The sequence below is a fragment of the Fragaria vesca genome, linkage group LG1 (genome assembly GCF_000184155.1).
Source record: "Fragaria vesca subsp. vesca linkage group LG1, FraVesHawaii_1.0, whole genome shotgun sequence".
Lineage (NCBI taxonomy): Eukaryota > Viridiplantae > Streptophyta > Magnoliopsida > Rosales > Rosaceae > Fragaria > Fragaria vesca.
The window spans coordinates 17271981-17292825 of record NC_020491.1 but is presented as its reverse complement, the minus strand read 5'-3'; the positions used below and the strand labels follow the sequence as shown (position 1 = coordinate 17292825).

The 20845-nt window shown below is 41.1% G+C and overlaps 1 protein-coding gene and 1 pseudogene across 1 annotated transcript in view; one reads left to right on the top strand and one right to left on the bottom strand.

Moving 5' to 3' along the window:
- Positions 1-281: 281 nt before the first annotated feature.
- LOC101306282 lies at positions 282-18673 on the bottom strand (annotated as a pseudogene).
- A 1322-nt stretch (positions 18674-19995) lies between these two features.
- The window catches only part of LOC101305991, a 5143-nt gene continuing 4293 nt past the window's right edge, over positions 19996-20845 (top strand). The window contains exons 1-2 of the mRNA XM_004289404.1: positions 19996-20079; positions 20172-20445. Coding sequence (XP_004289452.1) covers positions 20015-20079; positions 20172-20445 — 339 coding nt within the window. The 5' untranslated portion in view covers positions 19996-20014. The remainder of the gene's footprint in view (positions 20080-20171; positions 20446-20845) is intronic.

Below are 20845 nucleotides of genomic sequence, written 5' to 3'. Positions count from 1 at the left end.
TTCAAATAAAAATGCAACAAACATGTAAATCCCTCCCCCACACTCAAACTCTACATTGTCCTCAATGTGCACAAAATAATGTGTAAAATCAAAGTATGGAGTAGGAAATCACGACACAACAAACAGCAAACAAACAAACAAGTAAAAACAAAATGTAAAAAGGGAAGAAGGGATGGAAAACGAATTTGCGTTGATGACTCCTCCACATCTTCGGTTGAGTTGGGTAGCCTCCCAATTAGCGCCTCGTTTAACGTCCATGAGCTAGACGATTGGACCACACGTTAGTTCTGTGTGAATGGTGTTTCTTGAAGGGGTACTTCCTCCACATTGTATTCCTTGAAAGCCTCGTAGTATGGCTTTAAACGATGTCCATTCACCTTGAATTCTTCTCTAGTTTTTTTACTTTTAATCTGCACAGCACCATGTGGAAAAACATAAGTAACCATGAAAGGGCCAATCCATCTAGAACGTAACTTACTGGGAAAGAGTTTAAGTTTAGAATGAAACAATAATACTCTTTGGCCAACAACAAAAGATTTGCCACGGATTATTTTATCATGGTAAGCTTTAGTCCTCTCTTTGTAGATCCATGCATTGTCGTAGGCATCCATTTCTGATTTCCTCAAGTTCATTCAATTGGAGCTTCCTGTGTAGGCCGGCATCATCAAGGTTCATGTTGAAATTCTTTATTGCCCACCATGCTCTATGCTCAAGCTCTACTGGAAGGTGACATGCCTTCCCATAGACCAACTGAAATGGAGATGTTCCAATGGGGGTCTTGTAAGCTGTGCGATAAGCCCACAATGCATCGTTTAGCTTTTGGCTCCAATCCTTCCATGTTGGGCTCATAGTCTTCTCCAAAATTCTCTTTATCTCGCGGTTAGAGATCTCTGCTTGTCCACTCGTCTGCGGATGGTAAGGTGTAGAAACCTTATGCGTCACATTGTACTTCTTCAGCAGAGCCTCAATTGATTTGTTGCAGAAATGTGATCCTCCATCGCTTATGATAACTCGTGGCATTCCAAACCTGCAAAAGATGTGAGAGCGAAGGAAATCTGCAACAATTTTTGAATCATTAGTTTTGGTGTCTATCACTTCCACCCATTTCGAAACATAGTCAACTACCACAAGAATATACAAATAACCATTGGATGAAGGAAAAAGTCCCATAAAATCAATACCCCACACATCAAAAATTTCCACAGTTATAATATGGTATAAAGGTATTTGATCCTTAGGTCCTAGGTTTCCTAATCTCTGACACCTATCACAAGTCTTGCAAAACAAGTAGGCATCTTTAAAAATTGTAGTCCAAAAGAAACCTGCATCCAACACTTTAAGGGCAGTTCTACGAGATCCAAAATGACCTCCACATACTTCAGAATGGCAAAAGGCAAGAATAGATTGATGTTCATTTTCAGGGACACACCTCCTAATTATTTGATCTTGACAATGTTTCCACAAATAAGGATCATCCCAAATGTAATGCCTAGCCAATTTCTTAAGTTTTTCTTTTTGAGAACGAGGTAAAGTGTCTGGAAAAGTCTTAGACACAAGATAATTCACAATATCAGCATACCAAGGTTCACTTACCTCAATTCCAAAGAGTTGTTCATCTGGAAACGTCTCACACAAGGGCAAGGCATCCTCTTCGCGTACTAATCTGCTCAAATGGTCAGCAACCACGTTGTCACTCCCCTTCTTGTCTTTAATTTCAATTCGAATTCTTAGAGTAACAACATCCATCAAATAAGCCTTGGCTTCGCCTCTTTCTTTGTAAACAAGTACCTCAATGTTGCATGATCAATATAAACAATTTCTTTAGATTGAAGCAAATAAGAACGGAATTTATCTAAAGCAAATACAACAGCAAGAAGCTCTTTTTCAGTGGTAGAGTAATTCAATTGTGCATCATTGAGCATTCTTGAGGCAAAATAAATGGCATAGGGTTTCTTGTCCTTCCTCTGCCCTAGCACTGATCCAACAGCATAGTCCGATGCATCACACATCAACTCAAAGGGTTCATCCCAATTTGGGGGTAGCATCACCGGTGCTGTTGTCAACAATTCCTTCAACTTCTCAAATGCCTTCTTGCATTCATCATCAAAATCAAAGGCTACCTCCTTTTGAAGGAGGCGAGTTAGGGGTCTGGCTATCTTGGAAAAGTCCTTGATAAACTTGTGATAAAAACCTGCATGGCCAAGAAATGAACGTATCTCCCTCACAGTAGTGGGGTATGGTAAGTAACGAATAAGATCAATCTGGGCCTTATCAACTTCAATTCCCCTAGCAAATATGATATGTCCCAGAACAATTCCTTGTGTCACCATGAAATGACATTTTTCCCAATTCAAAACCAGATTAGTTTCAACACACCTTTTTAAAATGAGTTCTAAATTTCTCAAACATGAATCAAAGCCCTTACCAAAAACACTAAAGTCATCCATAAAGACTTCAATTATATTTTCAATATAATCAGAGAAAATAGACATCATGCATCTTTGAAACGTACTTGGTGCACTGCACAAACCCAAGGGCATGCGCCTATAGGCAAAAGTGTCAAAGGGACATGTGAATGTAGTCTTCTCTTGGTCTTCTTGGGCTATGCAAATCTGGTTGTAGCCACTGTATCCATCCAAGAAGCAGTAGAACTCATGACTAGCTAACCTCTCAAGCATTTGATCAATGAATGGTAGGGGAAAATGGTCCTTTCTTGTGGTGGCATTGAGCTTTCTATAGTCAATGCAGACTCTATGTTAGGCTTAGTTAGGCTTGGAATTGGTGTTTGTGCTAATTAGGAAAGTTGTAGAGTGAGTTGAGAGGAAGATGCTGTCAAATTTTGGTAGGCATTGGAGGTTGCCGGAGTCGGCCTCCGGCCGCCGCTGTTAGGGGGATTTTCATGGTTTTAAATATGTTATATTAAGGGGAGACTAATGAAGTGAATTTTGGAATTTTTGGAGGAGTTTTGGATAGGTTTGGGATTTGTCAAAGTTTGGTATTTTGGCGGTTAATTAGGGTAGAATCCGGCCGTTGGATTTCCCTTATTATTGTTTTAGAATGTTGAAATAAATGAATTGAGGCTATAGTTAGAGTTTGGCGTGAATCTGATAAGCTTAACCCTAGAAAGGGTAGTGGATTAGGCGGAAGAGTTTTAGGTTATATATTTAAGTATTATTTTTTTTCTGAAATTAAAGTTTGGTCCTAAGCATGGTTATTGTGCCAGGATTCAAGGAGACCTCACTTGAGTGGCTAATTGGATTTCATCGGGCTTATGCCTAAAGTTGTGAGTTGACTTTTGTTTTAAATATTATGCATGCTATGGTTTATGGTTGATTAATTTCTTTTATTGGAGCATTTGATGTCATTTTATTTTGACAATTTTATTTCTTTTGAAGAGTTACCGAAAATGGGATTTTTCGGTGAATATAAATATATATTTATGAGGAGAGTATGTATATAAATGCTAGCTAGCCATATGTGTCTGTCCACCTTAATGGTGTAGTATATAACAGCATTATGGTGTGACGTGAGCGTTAGACGCGAGCCTAGTAGCCCTATATGAGTGTCTAATTCATATAGGGGGTATGGGTACATATTTATACACCCGTCCATCCACCTTAATAGGACCGCATTAAGGAGTGACGTGAGCGTTAGACACAAGCGTAGTAGCCTTGTATGAATTTCTATTTTTCTTATATTTTCTTCATAGAATTCATACAAGGAGTATGGACGTGTGTGGATACATTACATACATATATATTGATGGATTTATATTATTGAGTTTGAGAGGCTCCATTTTATTGAGTTTTGAAGACTGGCTGGAGCTAGTTATGTAATTGCCAATTGATGAGTTCAGAGCTTTTGAGCTGTCGCATGCAGCATGTTTTTTTTATGGAAATTTAAATTGGGATAAATATTTTTCATTAAATTCATTTTTTTTTGTCCACTCACTCTAACGTTTACAAATGTTTTTGTCACATCCCGACCCTTAAATTTTTACCTTATTTACTAGCTTGATTATAATAAGAATTTTACCATCTCCGTCAATGAAGTTATAGTTTAATTGGTCCCTAGAGGGGTTTTGGGGGACGATTATTTTCGGAGAGTTATTCGTAGGAGAAAAATATGACGATGGTAAAAATGGTAAATTTTAGCTAGTGAAAGGTAATTTTTAATAGGGTATTTTTGTTTTGGGGTGTTAAATTGGTGGAGTTGGGTAATATTTGTGGTGTTGGGCAGGAATGGTGTGAGGCCCAAACCCCATTTTCTCCTCTCTTGTTCTTCTCTTCCTCTTCTCTTTTTCTTCTCTTCCTCCCGACCTCTCCCGCTTCCGGTTCTTCTCCAGCTCTTGCCGCCGTCGACCGACCGAGCCAGGCAGCCGGACCGGTCTTGTTTGGACCCCTATCCTTCCCTCTCCAACCCTAAGTTGGTGATAGCCCCTCTCCCGCCGGCGTTTGCAAGTTACCACGACAAGAAGCCGTGGTGGTTCTCTCCCCGGAGCTCCCTCCTCCGGCCACTAATCCGGGCAAGCCTTATACGGTTTTGTAGGTCTCCAATCCAGCTGCCTTGCCCTAAAAGGACTCACTCCGGTTCGCTTCAGGTAAGGAGAAATTTGAGGTGGAAGTTCTAGGGCATTTTTGATGTTTCCGTTCGATTGGCATAGCTAGGCTTGGATTTTGGGTTTGTGCTAGTTAGGAAAGTTGTAGAGCATGATGAGAGGATTATTCTGTCAAAATTTCATACGCATTGGAGGTCGCCGGAATCGGCCTCCGGCCGCCGCTGTTTGGGAGTTTTGTATAGTTTTAAGTGTGGAATTTTAAGGGGAGTTTATTGATGTGAATTATGGAATTTTCGAATGAGATTTGGATAGGTTTGTGAATTTCTGAAGCGTGGTATTTTTGGCGGTTGAATAATGTAGAATCTGGCCGTAGGATTTAAGTCATTTTTGGGGGAAGTTGTAATTAGGACTACCGGTATGTTCGGTGAAGTTTGAGCCATTTTGAGTTAAGAATGGCGAAGTTGGGCAATGATGAGTGTGTGGGAGGCTCACGTTTAATTTTGGCCATTTTGTTTAAATATTGGATTTTAAGTTGGGAAATTAATTGTATATTTAGTTCAGGACGAGAGGAGGCCCGAGTAGAAGAAGCCTCGAAGCGACATCAGGCTTAGGCCTAATTTGTGAGTGGACCTTTGTTTTAATTGAAAAGCATGCGATGAATTATTTTGTTGATCATTTATTTTCTTCTGATGAGACTTATTGATTTCTCGGTTATTTGGCAATTTTCCTCCTTTGGAGAGATCCCAAAAATGAGATTTTCGGTGGATATGTTTATTGGATATTGAGTATAGTATGTATATAAATGCTAGTTAGCCATACATGCTTGGTCCGTCATAATGAGGTAAAATATCATTATGACGTGACGTGAGTGTTAGACACAAGCGTCATGGCGCTATATGAAAACTACTTTCTTTTCTGGTTTATTTAAGTTTTCATATAAGGAGTCCACACGTATTTATACACCCGTTGACACGACCCACCCACCCTGAAACCCGGAGTAATTCGTGCAGGGACCACCTACAAAGAAGATATTATCGAAAAATTCGGCATGACCTCCCTTGAAAATGGACAACCTTTCCATAAAAAACCTGCAAACACTCCTATAATTCCCAAACCAACCTTAACTTCTAGAGCCTACGTGCTCCCCAAATACAACCACCACCAACAACAACACAACATTATCCAAACATCAAATATAATTATCCAAAAGATAACATAAATCCTCCAATAAATATTCTAAAATGTCAACATGCCTTCGCTCACAACCGAAATAATATACATTAAACCAAAGTATTCAGAGCTACTAGACACTAGCGGAAATAAGGAAACACAGGTAGGTTAAACAGGTAACCTACGGAAGAAAAGTGGTGGAAATACGGGTGACTATGCCTCCCCTCCTACTAGATCCAACCCGTACTCTGCAGACAGGGCATTTTAAAACGAAAGGCCCAGGGGAAAACATTTAATAACGTTAGAGTGAGTGGACAAAAATAAATTAATAAAAATATTTATGCTTCCCCATTTCAATTTCCAATGAAAAATATACTGCATGCGGCAGCTCAAAAGCGCTCATCTCATACACTGGCAATTTCACGACTAACTCCGGCTAGTCACCATCTCAAATAAAATGGAGTCTCTCAGGCTAAATTATATATAATCATATATTTCTATGTATTTACACTCGTCAGACTCCTTGTATAAATCCTAGAAACAATTTAGAAAAATAGAAATTCATACAAGGCTACAACGTTGGCGTCTAACGCTCACGTTGCGCCATAATGGTATTTTTTTCTCATTATGACCGAAGAGGACGGTGTATTTATATACGTGTGGACTCCCTATATGAAAACCTAAATAAACCAGAAAAGAAAGTAGTTTTCATATAGGGCTATGACGCTAGTGTCTAACACTCACGTCACACCATAATGACATTTTACCTCATTGTGACGGACCAAGCACATATGGCTAGCTAGCATTAATATACATACTATACTCATAATATCCATAAACATATCCACCGAAAATCTCATTTTCGGGATCTTTCCAAATGAGGAAAATTGCCAAATATCCGAGAAAGAAAATAAATCTCAGGAAAAGAAATAAATGATCAACAGATAATTCATCGCATGCTTTTCAATTAAAACAAAGGTTCACTCACAAATTAGGCCTAAACCTGATGACGCTCCGAGGCTTCCTCTGCTCGGGCCTCCTCTCGTCTTGTTCCAAATATATAATTAATTTCCCACTAAAAATCCAATAATTAAACACAATGGGCAAAATTAAACGTGAGCCTCCCACACACTCATCATTGCCCAACTTCGCCATTCCTAACTCAATATGGCTCAAACTTCACCGAACATACCGGCAGCCTTAATTCAACCTTCTACAGATTAATGACTTAAATCCCACGGCCGGATTCTACATTAATTAACCGCCAAAAATACCAAACTTCAGAAATTCACAAACATATCCAAAACTCATCCGAAAATTCCATAATTCACATCAATATACTCCCCTTAATATTCCACATTGACAACCCTAAAAATCTCCCAAACAGCGGCAGCGCCGGCCGGAGGCCGATTCCGGTGACCTCCAAATCCTATGAAATTTTGACAGCATAATCCTCTCATCAAGCTCTACAACTTTCCTAACTAGCACAAACCCAAAATCCAAGCCTAGCTATGCCAATCGAACAAAAACATCAAAAACGCCCTAGAACTTCCACCTCAAATTTCTCCTTACCTGAAGCGAATCGGAGTGAGTCCTTTTAGGGCAAGGCAGCTGGGTTGGAGATCTACAAAACCGTACCAGGCTTGCCCGGATTGATGGCTGGAGGAGGGAGTTCCGGCGAAGGAGAGTTGTCGGCGTTTCCAGCGGGTTTTCTCCTCTCCGGCGACGCTATAGGCTTGGACCCTAGGCCGGGAAGAGAGAGGAGACGGCGGGGCTCTGAACTGGGCTAGAGCGGTGGCCGGTGGTTGGCCCGACTGCGGCAGGCGACGGCTGGAAGTCCGGCGGGGAGAGAGAGCTCGGGAGGGAGAACCAATGGAAGAGAAGGAAAAGAAAAGAGAAGAAGAAAAGCTTTGGGCCTCCACACCCGGTCCAAGTCCTTTATTATACCCAACTCCACCAAAAATTTACACCCCAAAAATAATACCCTAATAAAAATTACCTTTTACTAGCTAAAATTTACCATTTTTTACCATCGTCATAATTTTCTCCTACAAAAAACTCTCCAAAATAATCGTCCCCCAAAACCCCTCTAGGGACCAATTAAACTATAACTTCATTGACGGAGACAGTAAAATTCTTATTATAATCAAGCTAGTAAATAAGGTAAAAATTTAAGGGTCGGGATGTGACACCCGTCCTCTTCGGTCAGAATGAGGAAAAATTCAATTATGGCGCAATGTGAGCGTTAGACGCAAGCGTCGTAGCCTTATATGAATTTCCATTTTTCTAATTTGTTCATAGAATTCATACAAGGAGTCTGACGAGTGTAAATACATACACATATATGTTTCTATATAGTTTAGCCTGAGAGGCTCCATTTTATTTGAGTTGGTGACTAGCCGGAGCTAGTCGTGAAATTGCCAGTTTATGAGTTGAGCGCTTTTGAGCGGTCACATGCAATATAATTTCTTTGGAAATTAAAATGGGAATGCATAAATATTTTTATTAATTTATTTTTGTCCACTCACTCTAACGTTAATAAATGTTTTCCCCTGGGCTCTTCGTTTTAAAATGCCCAGTCTGCAGAGTTCGGGTTGGACCTAGTAGGAGACGAGGCATAGTCACTCGCATTTCCACCACTTTTCTTCCTTAGGTTACCTGTTTAACCTACCTGTGTTTTCTTACTTCCGCTGGTCTCTAGTAGCTTTGAATACTTGGGTTTATTGTATATTATTTCGGTTATGGGCGAAGGCTTGTTGACATTTTAGAATATTTGACGGAGGATTTATGTTATCTTATTTGGATAATTATGTGTTGATTTGGAAGATGATTTATTATTCTTGGTGGTGGTTGTGTTGGGGAGCACGTAGGCTTCAGAAGTTAAGGGTGGATTGAGAATTTTAGAAGTGTTTGCAGGTTTTCTTTAAAAAGTTTAAAAAGGGTTGTCCATTTTCAAGGGAGGTTATGCCGAATTTTCGGTAATATCTTCCTTGAAGGTGGTCCCCGTATGACTTACTCCGGGTTTCAGGGTGAAATTCGGGGTGGGTCGTGTCAGTTTTCCCCTGGTCCCTTCGTTTTAAAAATGCCCAGTTTGCAGGTTAGCATAGTTGAGATCGGACGTACATGGGGAAGAGACATAGTCAATAGTATAACTTCTGCTCATTTCTATGTTTCTAGTTCCTTTCCTCTCAATTAGAGTTGCTCTGAACTGTGGTTGTTGGTTGTGAGATTTTCTTTTAAAGTTAGTAAATAAATTGGGAGATGTTGTGATTTAGGGGAGCACGAAGGCTCCAAGAGTTTAAGGTTGGATTTGAATTTTCAAAAGTGTATGCAGGTATTATTAGGAAGGGTTGTCCATTTTCAATGGAGGTTATGCCGAATTTTCGGTAAACTTTCCTTGGAGGTGGTCCCCGCAGGATTTACTTCAGGTTTCAGGGTGAAATTCGGGGTGGGTCTTGACAATACTTCTCTGACTTAAACATCCTTCGCTTTTGCCTCACGGGAGGGAATCCCTTCTCGATCCCTAGCTTGTGCGTCACGATGCCACTCGATATCCCAGGCATATCCTTATACGTCCAAGCGAATGCCCCACTGTTTCTCTTCAGGAACTCCACCAGGGTCGTTCGTCTGCCAGGTGCTAGCCTCGTCCCTATGGTCACTTCCCGATTAGGGAACTCATTAGAGATCGACACCACTTCTGTCTCTTCGGCCGACCCTGGTCGCTCCTCGTCTGAGTCAGTATCATCTCTGGGATCCACATATGGATCCAAGGGGGAAACTACGGCCTGGCTTGCCGACAGAACCTCCGACCTTTTCCTCCCTGTAACATCCTAAAATTTCAATTTTCCATTTTTAAAAGGAAAATTATTTTTCGAGTTATTTTTATTTCAATTTTTATTATTCTTTCAATTCTTTGTGGGTTTTGAAAATTATTCAAATTTTTGGTTTTTCAAAATTTATCTTTCGAGCCCATAGGATTAAACTATACATCGTTACAAGTTCGTAGGATTTTTCAGAGGACCGTTTGGACATCAGAGCTATTTTTAATGATTTTTGGAAGTTGGTATTATCCAAAAATTTAATTAAAAATAGAAATTGTGGCGGTTTGATCTCAGTCGTTGGATGGTGTATATATCTAGGAAGAGAGAATGGGATCAAGATCAGAACAGATTAGTCTCAGACCCAGACCGACCCCGTCCCGAGCTGCGACGGAGCTCAGCTCCTTCCTCTGTCAAGCAGCTGTCTCCCGGCGCAAAACGACCGTCCACAGATTCGTCTCGTCGTCCCCAACCTCCTTGTGATTCCAGCTTGAAGAGTGGAGCTCCGGTGAGAGAGAAAAGGAGGAGAGAAGGCGATTGTGTTTCCAATCGGGTTTTCGATTCTGGCGACGGCAGCAAGCGTGAATGGTACTGGAAGCTTCCTCTCGTCCTCTTGGTCTTCCCTATGTCCTCAGTTTCTTCAAAAGAGGTCGGGAGAGAGAGATTTGAAGTGGAGAAGGAGAGGCTGGGTTCACCGGCGAGTTTCCGATTCCGGCCAAATCAAGGTCTCTCACTGGTATGGATAGCTTCATCTCGGTCTCAAGAACATTTCCATGTTGCTGGTTTTCGAAGAGAAGCTCAGAGGAGGGAGAATCGAAGAGGAGAAGTTTCTGAATTTTCCAGTGAGGGTTCGACGGATTCCGGTGAAGCTTGATGTTGACTCAGGTATTAAAGTTGGTCTATTCGATGAGCTTTACATGTTTCTATAATTGATATTGAGATTGGTTGGCCGTTGGAGAAGTGGGATTTTGGACAGGTTGTCGACCGTGTACGGCGGCGGCCACAGTTGTTCTTGTAGTTTCTGGCTTTTGTTAATACATTGATTGTGGAGTAGTGTTTTGAGATGTATTAGAATTGCAGGAATATGAGAATTGTATGAAGTTGGGTTTTGAGCGGTGTAGTGTGTGGCCACTGTTCACGGCGGTTATGGTGGTGTTTTGAAATCAGAAGACTTGTGTGAGGGAGAGGTTGAAGATGTGTATTATGTTTGGTATGAGTGTTCATTCAATTGGCTTTGGTATTTGAGAGCAGGGTGCTACGAATATCTTGATTTTGTGATCAAAGTTGAAGTAGATCATGTATGTTTGTATGGTTGTGAGATATGGTGGTAACTGCAGCAATGGATAGTTGATCGAGGTTCACATGATCTTGGAACAAATGTCCAGGATAACTTTAAGATGTAATTGGTATTGCCATGCTTGAACAATTGTGTTTCGGTGGATTGAAGATTTGCCGGAAGGTGTGTAGTAAGATGGGTGTCCAAAGTAATTGATGGAGATTGGTGTGTTCTCTTTTGAATTGTAGTGTTGTAGTGACTATAATTGGTTGCAGTAATTGATTGATAGAGGCGAGATAGTCAGAAAATCTTAATAGTGAAAGTGGGAATAAATAAATGTGGATGTTGCTAGCTTTTGGATTCAATGGAGTGGAACTTTGTGTTGGGTGTCCTTAGTAATTTTAAGGACTTGATCAGTTTTGGAAATTGATTTAGTTTATTTAAAGAGGTTCGACGACTTTCTGGGAATGAAGATTCGGCATGAGGATCAAATGCGAGTAGCTGGATTGCAAGTGCAGAAGGATAAGGATTTCAGAAGAATGTCGCCGAGTTAACTAATTTTTTTTAGCGTCAAGAACTAACACTTGGATTCCAGGTAGAGTCTCTCTCGGGGAACCTTTATTAAATTGATAATTAGGTTATAATTGAAATGAGTGCTTTGTGTGCAATTGAGTGATTAACTCTTGATTGTTATCGTTTTTGATAAAAGCATGTGTAGTCAGTGACTTGTATGATCGATGTTATCGGTTTCCTTAAAAGCATGTGTTCAATATTGAAATGTGAGTTGATATTCAATTGTTATGCATAATGCATTGTGAGGAATTGTGAGATTAGTGAGATTAGTGATTGTGGAGAGGTGAGAATGAAATTGATAGAATATATACATTTCGTGTAGTTGAGTTTCCTCATGAGTTGTTCAAGATTCAGGCTAGCCCACATGTGCACAAATTCAGGGAATGTATGCCCTTTCGATGGCGGACATCGATAAAACGATCTTTCGGGTTTCAGGTTTGGAGACCATAAGTATAACAAGATGACTAACAAAAGAGGTACAGGTGGTGAGATATTACTGATTGTTAGATCATATATTCGAGACATCTGAGTCACCCCCGGTTGGTAAAATACACGGTATGGGACGTGTAGGCTCACCTGTGTTTGATGTATGGACTGATAGCCAGTAATTGAGGAAGACATTCATTAGCATACATACATCGAATTATCGTTTTATTTGTAAAGTATTGGTTGGCATTGTTTGACAACTTGATTGTTTGACATAGTTAAGAATAACCTAAAAAGGTTTGGCCCTACTGATCGTAAGCCCACTCCTAAAGACTTTTGTTCAGGTTCGTACGAGGACAAGTGTTTCTAGAAGACTAACTGTGACGTTTAGTTGACGTGTACGAGAGTCAACCAGGTTTACGGAAGATTAGAAGTGAGATAGATCGTAAGAGCTCATCAATTTGTTTTTGTAATTGTTTTGTTATTGTAAACGCTTTATTTTCTTTTATTTCGAGAAAAGTATTTGAAATTGTTTTAGTTTCTTTTACTTTTCCCACTCACGCCTCGGGTTCGGCGTCAGGTGCTTGGGAACCACCGACACCGGGTCCAGGGTGTGACACTCCCGTTGTCTATTGCATAACAACTCCTTGCCGCCCCCTGATCTCCCCGGATCGTAATAACTCCCGTTGGGGTAGGGACCTTTATCATCAACATGTGGCCGGCAACAAACGACTTCAGCTTCCACAAGGCGGGCCTTCCCAAGATCCCGTTGTAGGATGACTCACAGTCCACCACTATGAATTCCACTGTCGCCCGAGCGATTCCCTCTCGACCTTCCATGCTTACTCCAAAGCTATCCGATCCGAGGGGTTGAACGACATCGCCTGAGAAGCTTATTAATGGCTCATGATCTTGCATCAATTTGTTGCTTCCTCGATGCAATCCTTTCTAGGCACTCCTGAATAACACGTTGACTGAAACTCCCGTGTCAACTAGGATCTTCTTCATGATATAATGATCGAGTTGCAATGTTATTAGGAACGGGTCCTCGTGCAGCCTTATCCCTTCCTCTTCCTTTTCTAGGAAGGTAACGGACTTCCAACCGGTGGTCACTTGTTGATTATTGCAACTCCCAATGGCAAAAACTTCCCAGCTATCCCTTCTTCCCGTACACTGCTTTTTGGCTTTGTTGCTCCTATTATCTATGCGGGATCCGCCATGGATGGTGTTGATCGTCCCGTACACTTCGATCGCCCCTACATGCCTTTGCCCGGGCACATACTACTGCAATTTTCCTTCTTTCACTCGGCTCTCTACCGCTCTCTTCAGCTCTATACAGTTATTTATGTGGTGACTTGCCTCCCCGTGGTACCCACAAAATTTTCCTGTGTCTTCTTTGGTGAGCCGGGACTCGGGGAATTTCTTGGCCACGGGAGGCAGAATGACAGACTTATTCTCATTCCATATCACCTCGTAGGTGGCGTTGAGCGTCGAGAATTGCTCTTTGGCTGCCGGTGCCGCCCTCGCGTACCTAGTATCCTGGTAAGGGCCATTTGCCTTTACATGCGTGTTATACTGCTTTCCTGCCTTCCTCTCGCTCCTTTCCTTGTGTCTTTTCCCAACAGAGTACGAGTTCGGCTCTTACTCTCCCTTCCAGGCTCTAACCTCTTGGACCACTTGCACCGGTGAACCTCCTTGTCTCCCTTCGACTCTCCTTTTCCAGGCTAAGGTCCCACCATAAGTATCATGGTCTGCCTGGGCATGCCTAATCGCCATTTCCATAAGCTCGTCGTAGCCTTGCGGATCTTCAATTTTTACTGCATACAAAAATTTCCCGGGAAGCAACCCTTGAACGAACGCCTGCTCTGCAACCCTTTTATCAAAGTTCCTGACTTTGGCTGTGGCTCCTTGCCAGCGGTTCATAAAAGCTTTCAGCTCATCTCCCCTATCTTGCTTTACTTTGAACAATTGCGCGGTGCTCTGCCCGTCCGTCTGTAGGATGAACCTATTGACAAACCTATCAACCAGCTGCTGGAAGCAATCAATCGAGCTCAAAGGGAGCTCATAAAACCAACTAAGTGCTTCCCCTGCTAAGGTTTCCTGAAACATATTGCAGCATATGATGTCCGAGTACCCTTTGGCATTCGTGTGAGACTTGAAACTATCAAGGAAAAGATGAGGATCACGATCCCCATTATAGCTAAGTTTCAACAGTTTGGCTATGTTCGACCGGACAGACTGCTCTTGTGAACAGTCCCCCCCCTTTCTTCGAAACTCACGCGGGCTGGGTTATGTGTCCCCCTTCTCTCGGCATCCGAGACTCTTTCTGCTAAATTCGCCATGCTATCCCGGATTGCTCTTAGTGTATCTTCCATCTCTCCCGGTCTTCTGGCCTGCACTTCTGGGATCGACTCAGGCAAGGGTGGCGGTCCTTCATCCCTCATTTCGTCCGGGAACAAGTTCATCCCTAAATGCACTGTCCTACCGTTTGTTCCCAGCCGAGTGCCGGCCTGCAGCGACGTGGCCGCCCGATCCAGCACTTCCTGATGTTCTATCCCTCGGGGTAGCACGCTCATGAGCGCGGCGTTTTCCTTTTCTAACCTGCGCTCCTTCCGGAAGCTTCTTCCCGATACCTCGCACTTTGCTGCTCCAGCCGAGCGATTTGGGCCCTCATCCCCTCCAACATCTCGGCTACCTCTTGGCGATTGAGATCTTACGCCACTCCCTCCGGTGTTTCCTCTCGGAGGACTCTCCTCGTGATCCGTGAACTCCCCCCTGCTATTTTCGGGGTCCTTCCGAATATCGGTTCCCTTTGGTCTTCCCTTCCCACATCTTGCTCTTGCTACTCGCTTAACTCAGCCATCGAGTCACGCTGGCTTTTAGTAAAGGTTCCCACAGACGGCGCCAAATGTTTATATACAATCCTGGATAGGGTTGCAGAAGCTGAAGGCGTGTCTGATAAGTGACTGGCTATCCTCCCATTCCCGTTGACCTGTAAACAAAAGGATGACCGGGGGCTTCCGGTCTTTCCTCCTCCGAAGCTTAAGTCAATATATCGTTGGTAGAATGTAATTACTAGGGTAGTTAATGATACCTGACAAGCTGGTGGTTGGGCCGTATTTATGGCCTAGCGTGGGTTCATTCTGCTTGGAAACTGATGTGGGACATTTACCCTTGTTGTTGTTTCAAATGTAGGTCTCCCCTATGCCTTCTGCAGTCATTCCAAGCTCAGTATTACCACCGAGGTTGAGCCCAGCCCATCCCGCTGATGGGCGGGAACCTTAGGGCGGCCCCGATTGTGGTGGAATGTCTGCTGGTTTACGGGATTGGGAGGTTGTTTTATGCACAACCGACTACACACATCTCTTTCAAAAGGTCACATATTCTTTGCGAAGGAAATTCTGTTGCAGATAATTTTGCTAATTTAGGGCTGGTTTCCTCATCCTTGTGTTAGCATGCTTATCCTCCACTTGAGGTTTCTCCTTACTTGCGTATCGATGCTTTGGGTTTGCCATATTATAGACCTCATTAATTTGTTGGTTATGAATTCTGGATGGGTTAGTCTGCAAGGGTGGAAACTTGAGAAAACTTTCTTTGTTTTACTGCCTAGCTGAGAAGCATGCTTCAAACTACTTTTTCTCAGTTTGGTTTTTTCTTTTTAGTTCTCTTGGTTTCGAGAGAATCTCAACACATTACCTTTATTGGGGAAGGTTTTGGTTTGATCCCCCGGCCCATCCCTTTTGTACTTGTTTTTTATTTTTACTTTTCATTAATAAATTTAAATGGAGGGACGGGTGGTGGGTTCTCAGATGTGATGACCCCTTTTCTTTAGGGATTGTGGGTGGGCGTTTGCCGCTCCAAATCAGTCGTCGCAGAGGAGCTAATATCGCCTAATCCTCTATTTATTAAAAAAATTAAATAAAAAATAAAAAAATCAAGTTTTCAAGAAGTAGAAAAAACCAGTAAAATAGTGCAGAAGCTACTACGTTTTGTGTACAAAATTTAAAACCTCCTTCTCCATCCGCGCATTGTTTGTTGTGATTTAAGAGACTTTGTACGCAATACACTCTACTATTTTGTTCTACTTCGATCTGTGGTGTTATATGTATGTGGATGTTAATTTGCACAGTGGATCAAAATTTGGGTTTCACGTTTTGGGATAAGAGAGTGAGAGACTACGAATGACTGCGAAAGATGGGGTTCTGTTGAGACTTAGATTGTAGGGTTCAAAAATTAACTATTGAGATGAGAAAATCAACGAATGAGATTACTTTTGATTATACACGGGATGGGAAGGGTCTTACTGGCCTTAAACTTTTCGTCTCGCGGTCCGTCTTGTTTTTCTCTTACTGGACGGGACAGATCTAGTGTTTTTATATTATATGCTGTCTTGTCCCGTCAAATTGTTGATAACCAAAAAAAAATTACAGAAAAGAAAAGAAAAAGTAAAATAAAATAAATGAAAGAGTATTTATTCATGTCATACTCTTATGTTGGTTTTGGTTACACCACAAAGCTTTTGAGTTCAATTACAACTCTTGCAAGCAGGTGCTTGGATAAGAACAAATCAGTACAAGCACCAGAGGTTGATTGTAACTCAATTATCGTAACCAAGCACTCAATATAAAGAGGCCAATACCTCCACGGTAAAAAAAAAAAAAAAAGGGAGAAGGGGCAGAGGACGAGAAACAAGAACAACACAGAAGAAAAAAAGGTAACAGGAGGAGGCAGCAAGGAGAAGCACAGAGGAGCAGTTCTTTCTTTACAAGGTTCGGCGAGTTCTCTTTCTCTTTACACAGCTCTCTTTATGTTCTGCTGATAGGAGGCATCACTGCTTTGATATTCCTTACGGATGGCCCCTGGCTTGCGGATGGCCCCTGGTGTTCTCAGTTACTACGGCTACTAGTCCCTATAGTCACTTTGGTTACTACGGTTCTCATGGTTACTACGGTTTTTTTGGCTCTAGTTACTACGGTTACTATGTTCTGGATACTATGGTTACTATGTCATGCTATTGTGTTCTCTGGTCCTATGGTTACTCTTGCTATTGCTGGATCCCACCAAAACCTATTACACAGTCCGGTAACAACTAGCCATAACCATCTTTGTTCCATGTTAACCACCATGGCCAAAAACCTTCCCGACTCCTTGTTAACCATAGCCAAACACTAAAGGGGGTGTATTGTATATGGAATTAGTGGAAGTTTTAAAGAAGTCTATGGAATTTGAAAGTCTAGGTGTATTCAATACAGATTTTTAAAAGTCCATCAAAGTCTGGGTGTATTCAACTAGATTTTGAAAAATCATTATGAATTCCACCAAAATTCAGGGGTATTCAATTAAGACTTTTTAAAATGAATAGAAGTTTAGATGTATTCAAAATATCATTCATACTTATGGAATTAATAACTCATGGATAATTGTGGACTTTGTAGTGTAAATTACACACACCAAACTCCAATATTTTTCCATCCACTAGAGCAAAGATTTGGAAAAGTCTATGACAGACTTTCTCTTTACATGTGAATATGTTGATCCTACAATACATCATCTTTTTTTTATTTTTTATTAATATTTTGTGCTATCAATGTTCTATTCTACCTATTCTTTTCAATGTTTTTTGAATGTTAATATTTTGTTGTATTTCAATTGTAATGCTTGGAATCCTCGATAACCTAAAATATTATCTACTAACTCTTGATATTAGAACCACATGATCATATATTATTATATTAGCGTACATGAATTAAACTTATGAACATCTAATGTCCCACTTTATAATGTGTTTTTGGTTTACGTACTATGCGTGTTGTTAAGTTAATATAATTTTTTTGTTACCTATGTTTATGTATTTCAATCAAATATTATAAATGTATGCATCGAAATTAGATAGATGAACACTCAACTTATAATCGGTGTCATTATGTGTTTGTCATTGCATCTTTATTTTTGTTCATTTCCTGTAACTCTGTAAGTATTAAGAAATCTACATAAGTCATTCATATGAAATCTGTAGATTTCAGAAATCAGTGAAAGTCTATGATTAAAAATCGATGGTTTTAAGAAATCAATGAAAGTCTATGAACTTTTTAAAGAGTCTGTAGACTTTTCAAAAAGCCAATTGATTAAAATAACTCTGTATGAATCCAAATGCAATACACCCCCCTAAATACACCTCCAAACTCTATGTTACCAGAACACCAACCTATCCACTGTTATCTCCAAAATCACCAGCCAAACAAATTCCCCCAACTCCCAGAGTTCTCACACAAACACCAATTTAAGCTAAAACAATAAAAGCTCTCAAATAAAAACTCTGAGCCCTTTGTTTAGTGAGACTGCAGCACCGATGTCTTTGAGCAGTTGAAAAGAGAACCTGTCAAGATAAATACAAAGATTGGGAGAGAAAAGTCCAAGCGGTGGAGCTCTATCTAATCTCTCAACAAGAAGACAAAACTTCACAAACTTGACATAGCACTCAAATAAAAAAAGGGTATGATGGTCATGTCCAGTTTGAAGAATGATGAACAAGACAAATTTTTGTCTTGTGTGCACAAAAGAAAGGAACTCACCCTCTTGGTATGTTCCCGCAATGGCACTTCCATGTCTCAACACAAAACTCACCAAGACCAGTCAAATACAATTTCGCTTGCCCAGTGCCACCAACAAGGAAGCAAACACAAAATTTCAGCTTCCAATTCGTACAAATCAAAGAAGTATGGAAAGAGAAAAGTCCTCACCTGTTCTATGGGTATAAAGCCCGATTGCAAGCTCAAATCCTTCTGAGATGCGAACCCAGCCATCACCCAAATGCAATTCCATCTCGGACTCAATTTCTGACTTGAAATCCATCTCTGTTTTGATTTGACAAGAACACATTCCCAAGACTTGTGTTCTTCAGGGATTTGAAAAAAAGTCAATGCCCTTAATCAAATTTCAATGTCCCAACAAGTAAAGAAGAAAAAGGTTCAGTCATTGCCGTTTGTAGTCGAATGAAGGGCTAAATCAAAGAATGAAACCTTACCCAGATTTTCTTTGTGGATTCGAAGTCCTTGCAAGATGGAAAGAAGTCGCTGCCATCTCTGATTCCGTTCCCAAATCGGTTTCTGTTTTCTTTGAAGCTATCTCGAAAGCTAGATGCTGAAAGTTCATGTATCTTCCAATACTACATATGAGGGAAAGAATGAGAAATGGTGATGGTGATTACTGAACCTCAAAGAAAACAAAAAGAAAAGTTGGGGCTCTCAAGAAACCGGGCCTCCAAAGTAGCTAGGCTCTGTCTACACCTACATGGGCTCCAAAGAAAGACTTGTGTTAAGAGTTCATTCCAAAGTTACTGGGCCTCCAAGACATGGGTGTCCAGATCAACCAAAGTTACCCAAAGTTTGGTTTCACAAAAAGAATGCTTCGAGACCAACCAAACTATACCAAAAATGTAAAATTCCACTCGGTATAAAACCGAGAAGTCCCAAAAACCCAAATCTTTCGAACTACAATGGTTTGATCCCTTCACAGGGTATGTAGGCAGTCTGGATTTAAATCTGGATACAACCACATTTAAAACCAAATCCTTGGTTCTTTCCAAACCGAATTCCTAAATACATAACCAAACCTTTCGACAAGTCATCTACTTCGTCGAGACCCCAAAAGCCATAAAACTTGAACTACGAGTGACTTGATCCCTCCCGGGGTATGTAGGCAGCCTGTAAAATAAATCAGGTGCGCAGTCGTGATTCCCCTTAAACACACATTCCCCATTTGTTACTTTGTGATTAGAATCAAAGGGTCTTCCCTTGAAAGCAAGGGTTGTAATTAACCAATTTATTTTATTCTGAATAAGTCGAACCAGACATAATTAAAACTTTATTTTAATCAATAAGATAGAGTGAAATTGTGTTGGGTATATTTATTTACAATTTTTGCTTAACACACATTTCAAGATGGGATCATAATTTCGATTTTTATGCCCAACCCTAACTCGAAAAAAGTCGACCGAGAGGGTACGTGGGAGAGAGTGATGAGGTAGAGGGAAATGGGGAACGGGCAACAGGTGTTGCACTCCTGCATGCACATACAAACGTGGCACTTTCTTAAAGAACAAACACAACGCTGCCTCTCACCTCTCCACTTCCTCCTGCCATAAATAAGAAGAAGAAGAAGAAGAAGAAGAAGAAGAGATAAGAGATAGCTATAATGTCGACAATGAGAATGAAACATCTCTCCTCCGTTGCAAATGATGTTGTACAAGCCTGCGCTGTGTGAGTCTTGTTATTATCATCTTAACTTTCAACAAATTTGATCGACTACATACATATAAACATGATATTAAATCTACGTACATGCCCTCCAGGAGACTGAACACATCAGTGGATAAGTTGGTGGAGGAATTTGAAGCGACCAGCTCATGGAACAATGAAACGACGCCATCCCACGGTGCCGGTGCCGGTGCCGATGGTGGCACGTACGGGAGGAAATTCATAGAATTTTGCAGTGCAAAGGGTGTGAGTGAGTTATGCCAAAACAATATTGAGGAGAAGATTGCCGATGGAATCTTCAGTCGTTTCACATTCGACATGATGCTCTCCTGGGAGATTCCTGACTCTGCCCAAGAGGACTCTTTCACCGTAATTTCTTTTCTAAATTTCCTTCTATTTTTCTTCTTTAAAGTTTGAGAGTACGTAATTCGTAATCTAGTTTTGTTTTTCTGCATATGTGCGTATATAATCAACCAAGAATACTTTCAGAACTTTAGAATATTTGCTACAATTTGAATCAAAAAATTATTGCAACAGCTACGCCAGGAGTGTGCAATAACATTCAGGTGAATGATTTTATTATATATATATATAGAGAGGATGAGAAGCGGACCGTCCGCACTCGGCTTAAAGTGCGGACTTCGTCCGTTCTCCGCCGTCTCACGCCGGCGACGGCTTCTCTCCTTCCCGGACAACAGCACAGGCTTCCAAGATGGTTTCTCTCCTTCCAGGACTGGCCGGCGACAAGTTTCCGGCCGGATTGAAGCTT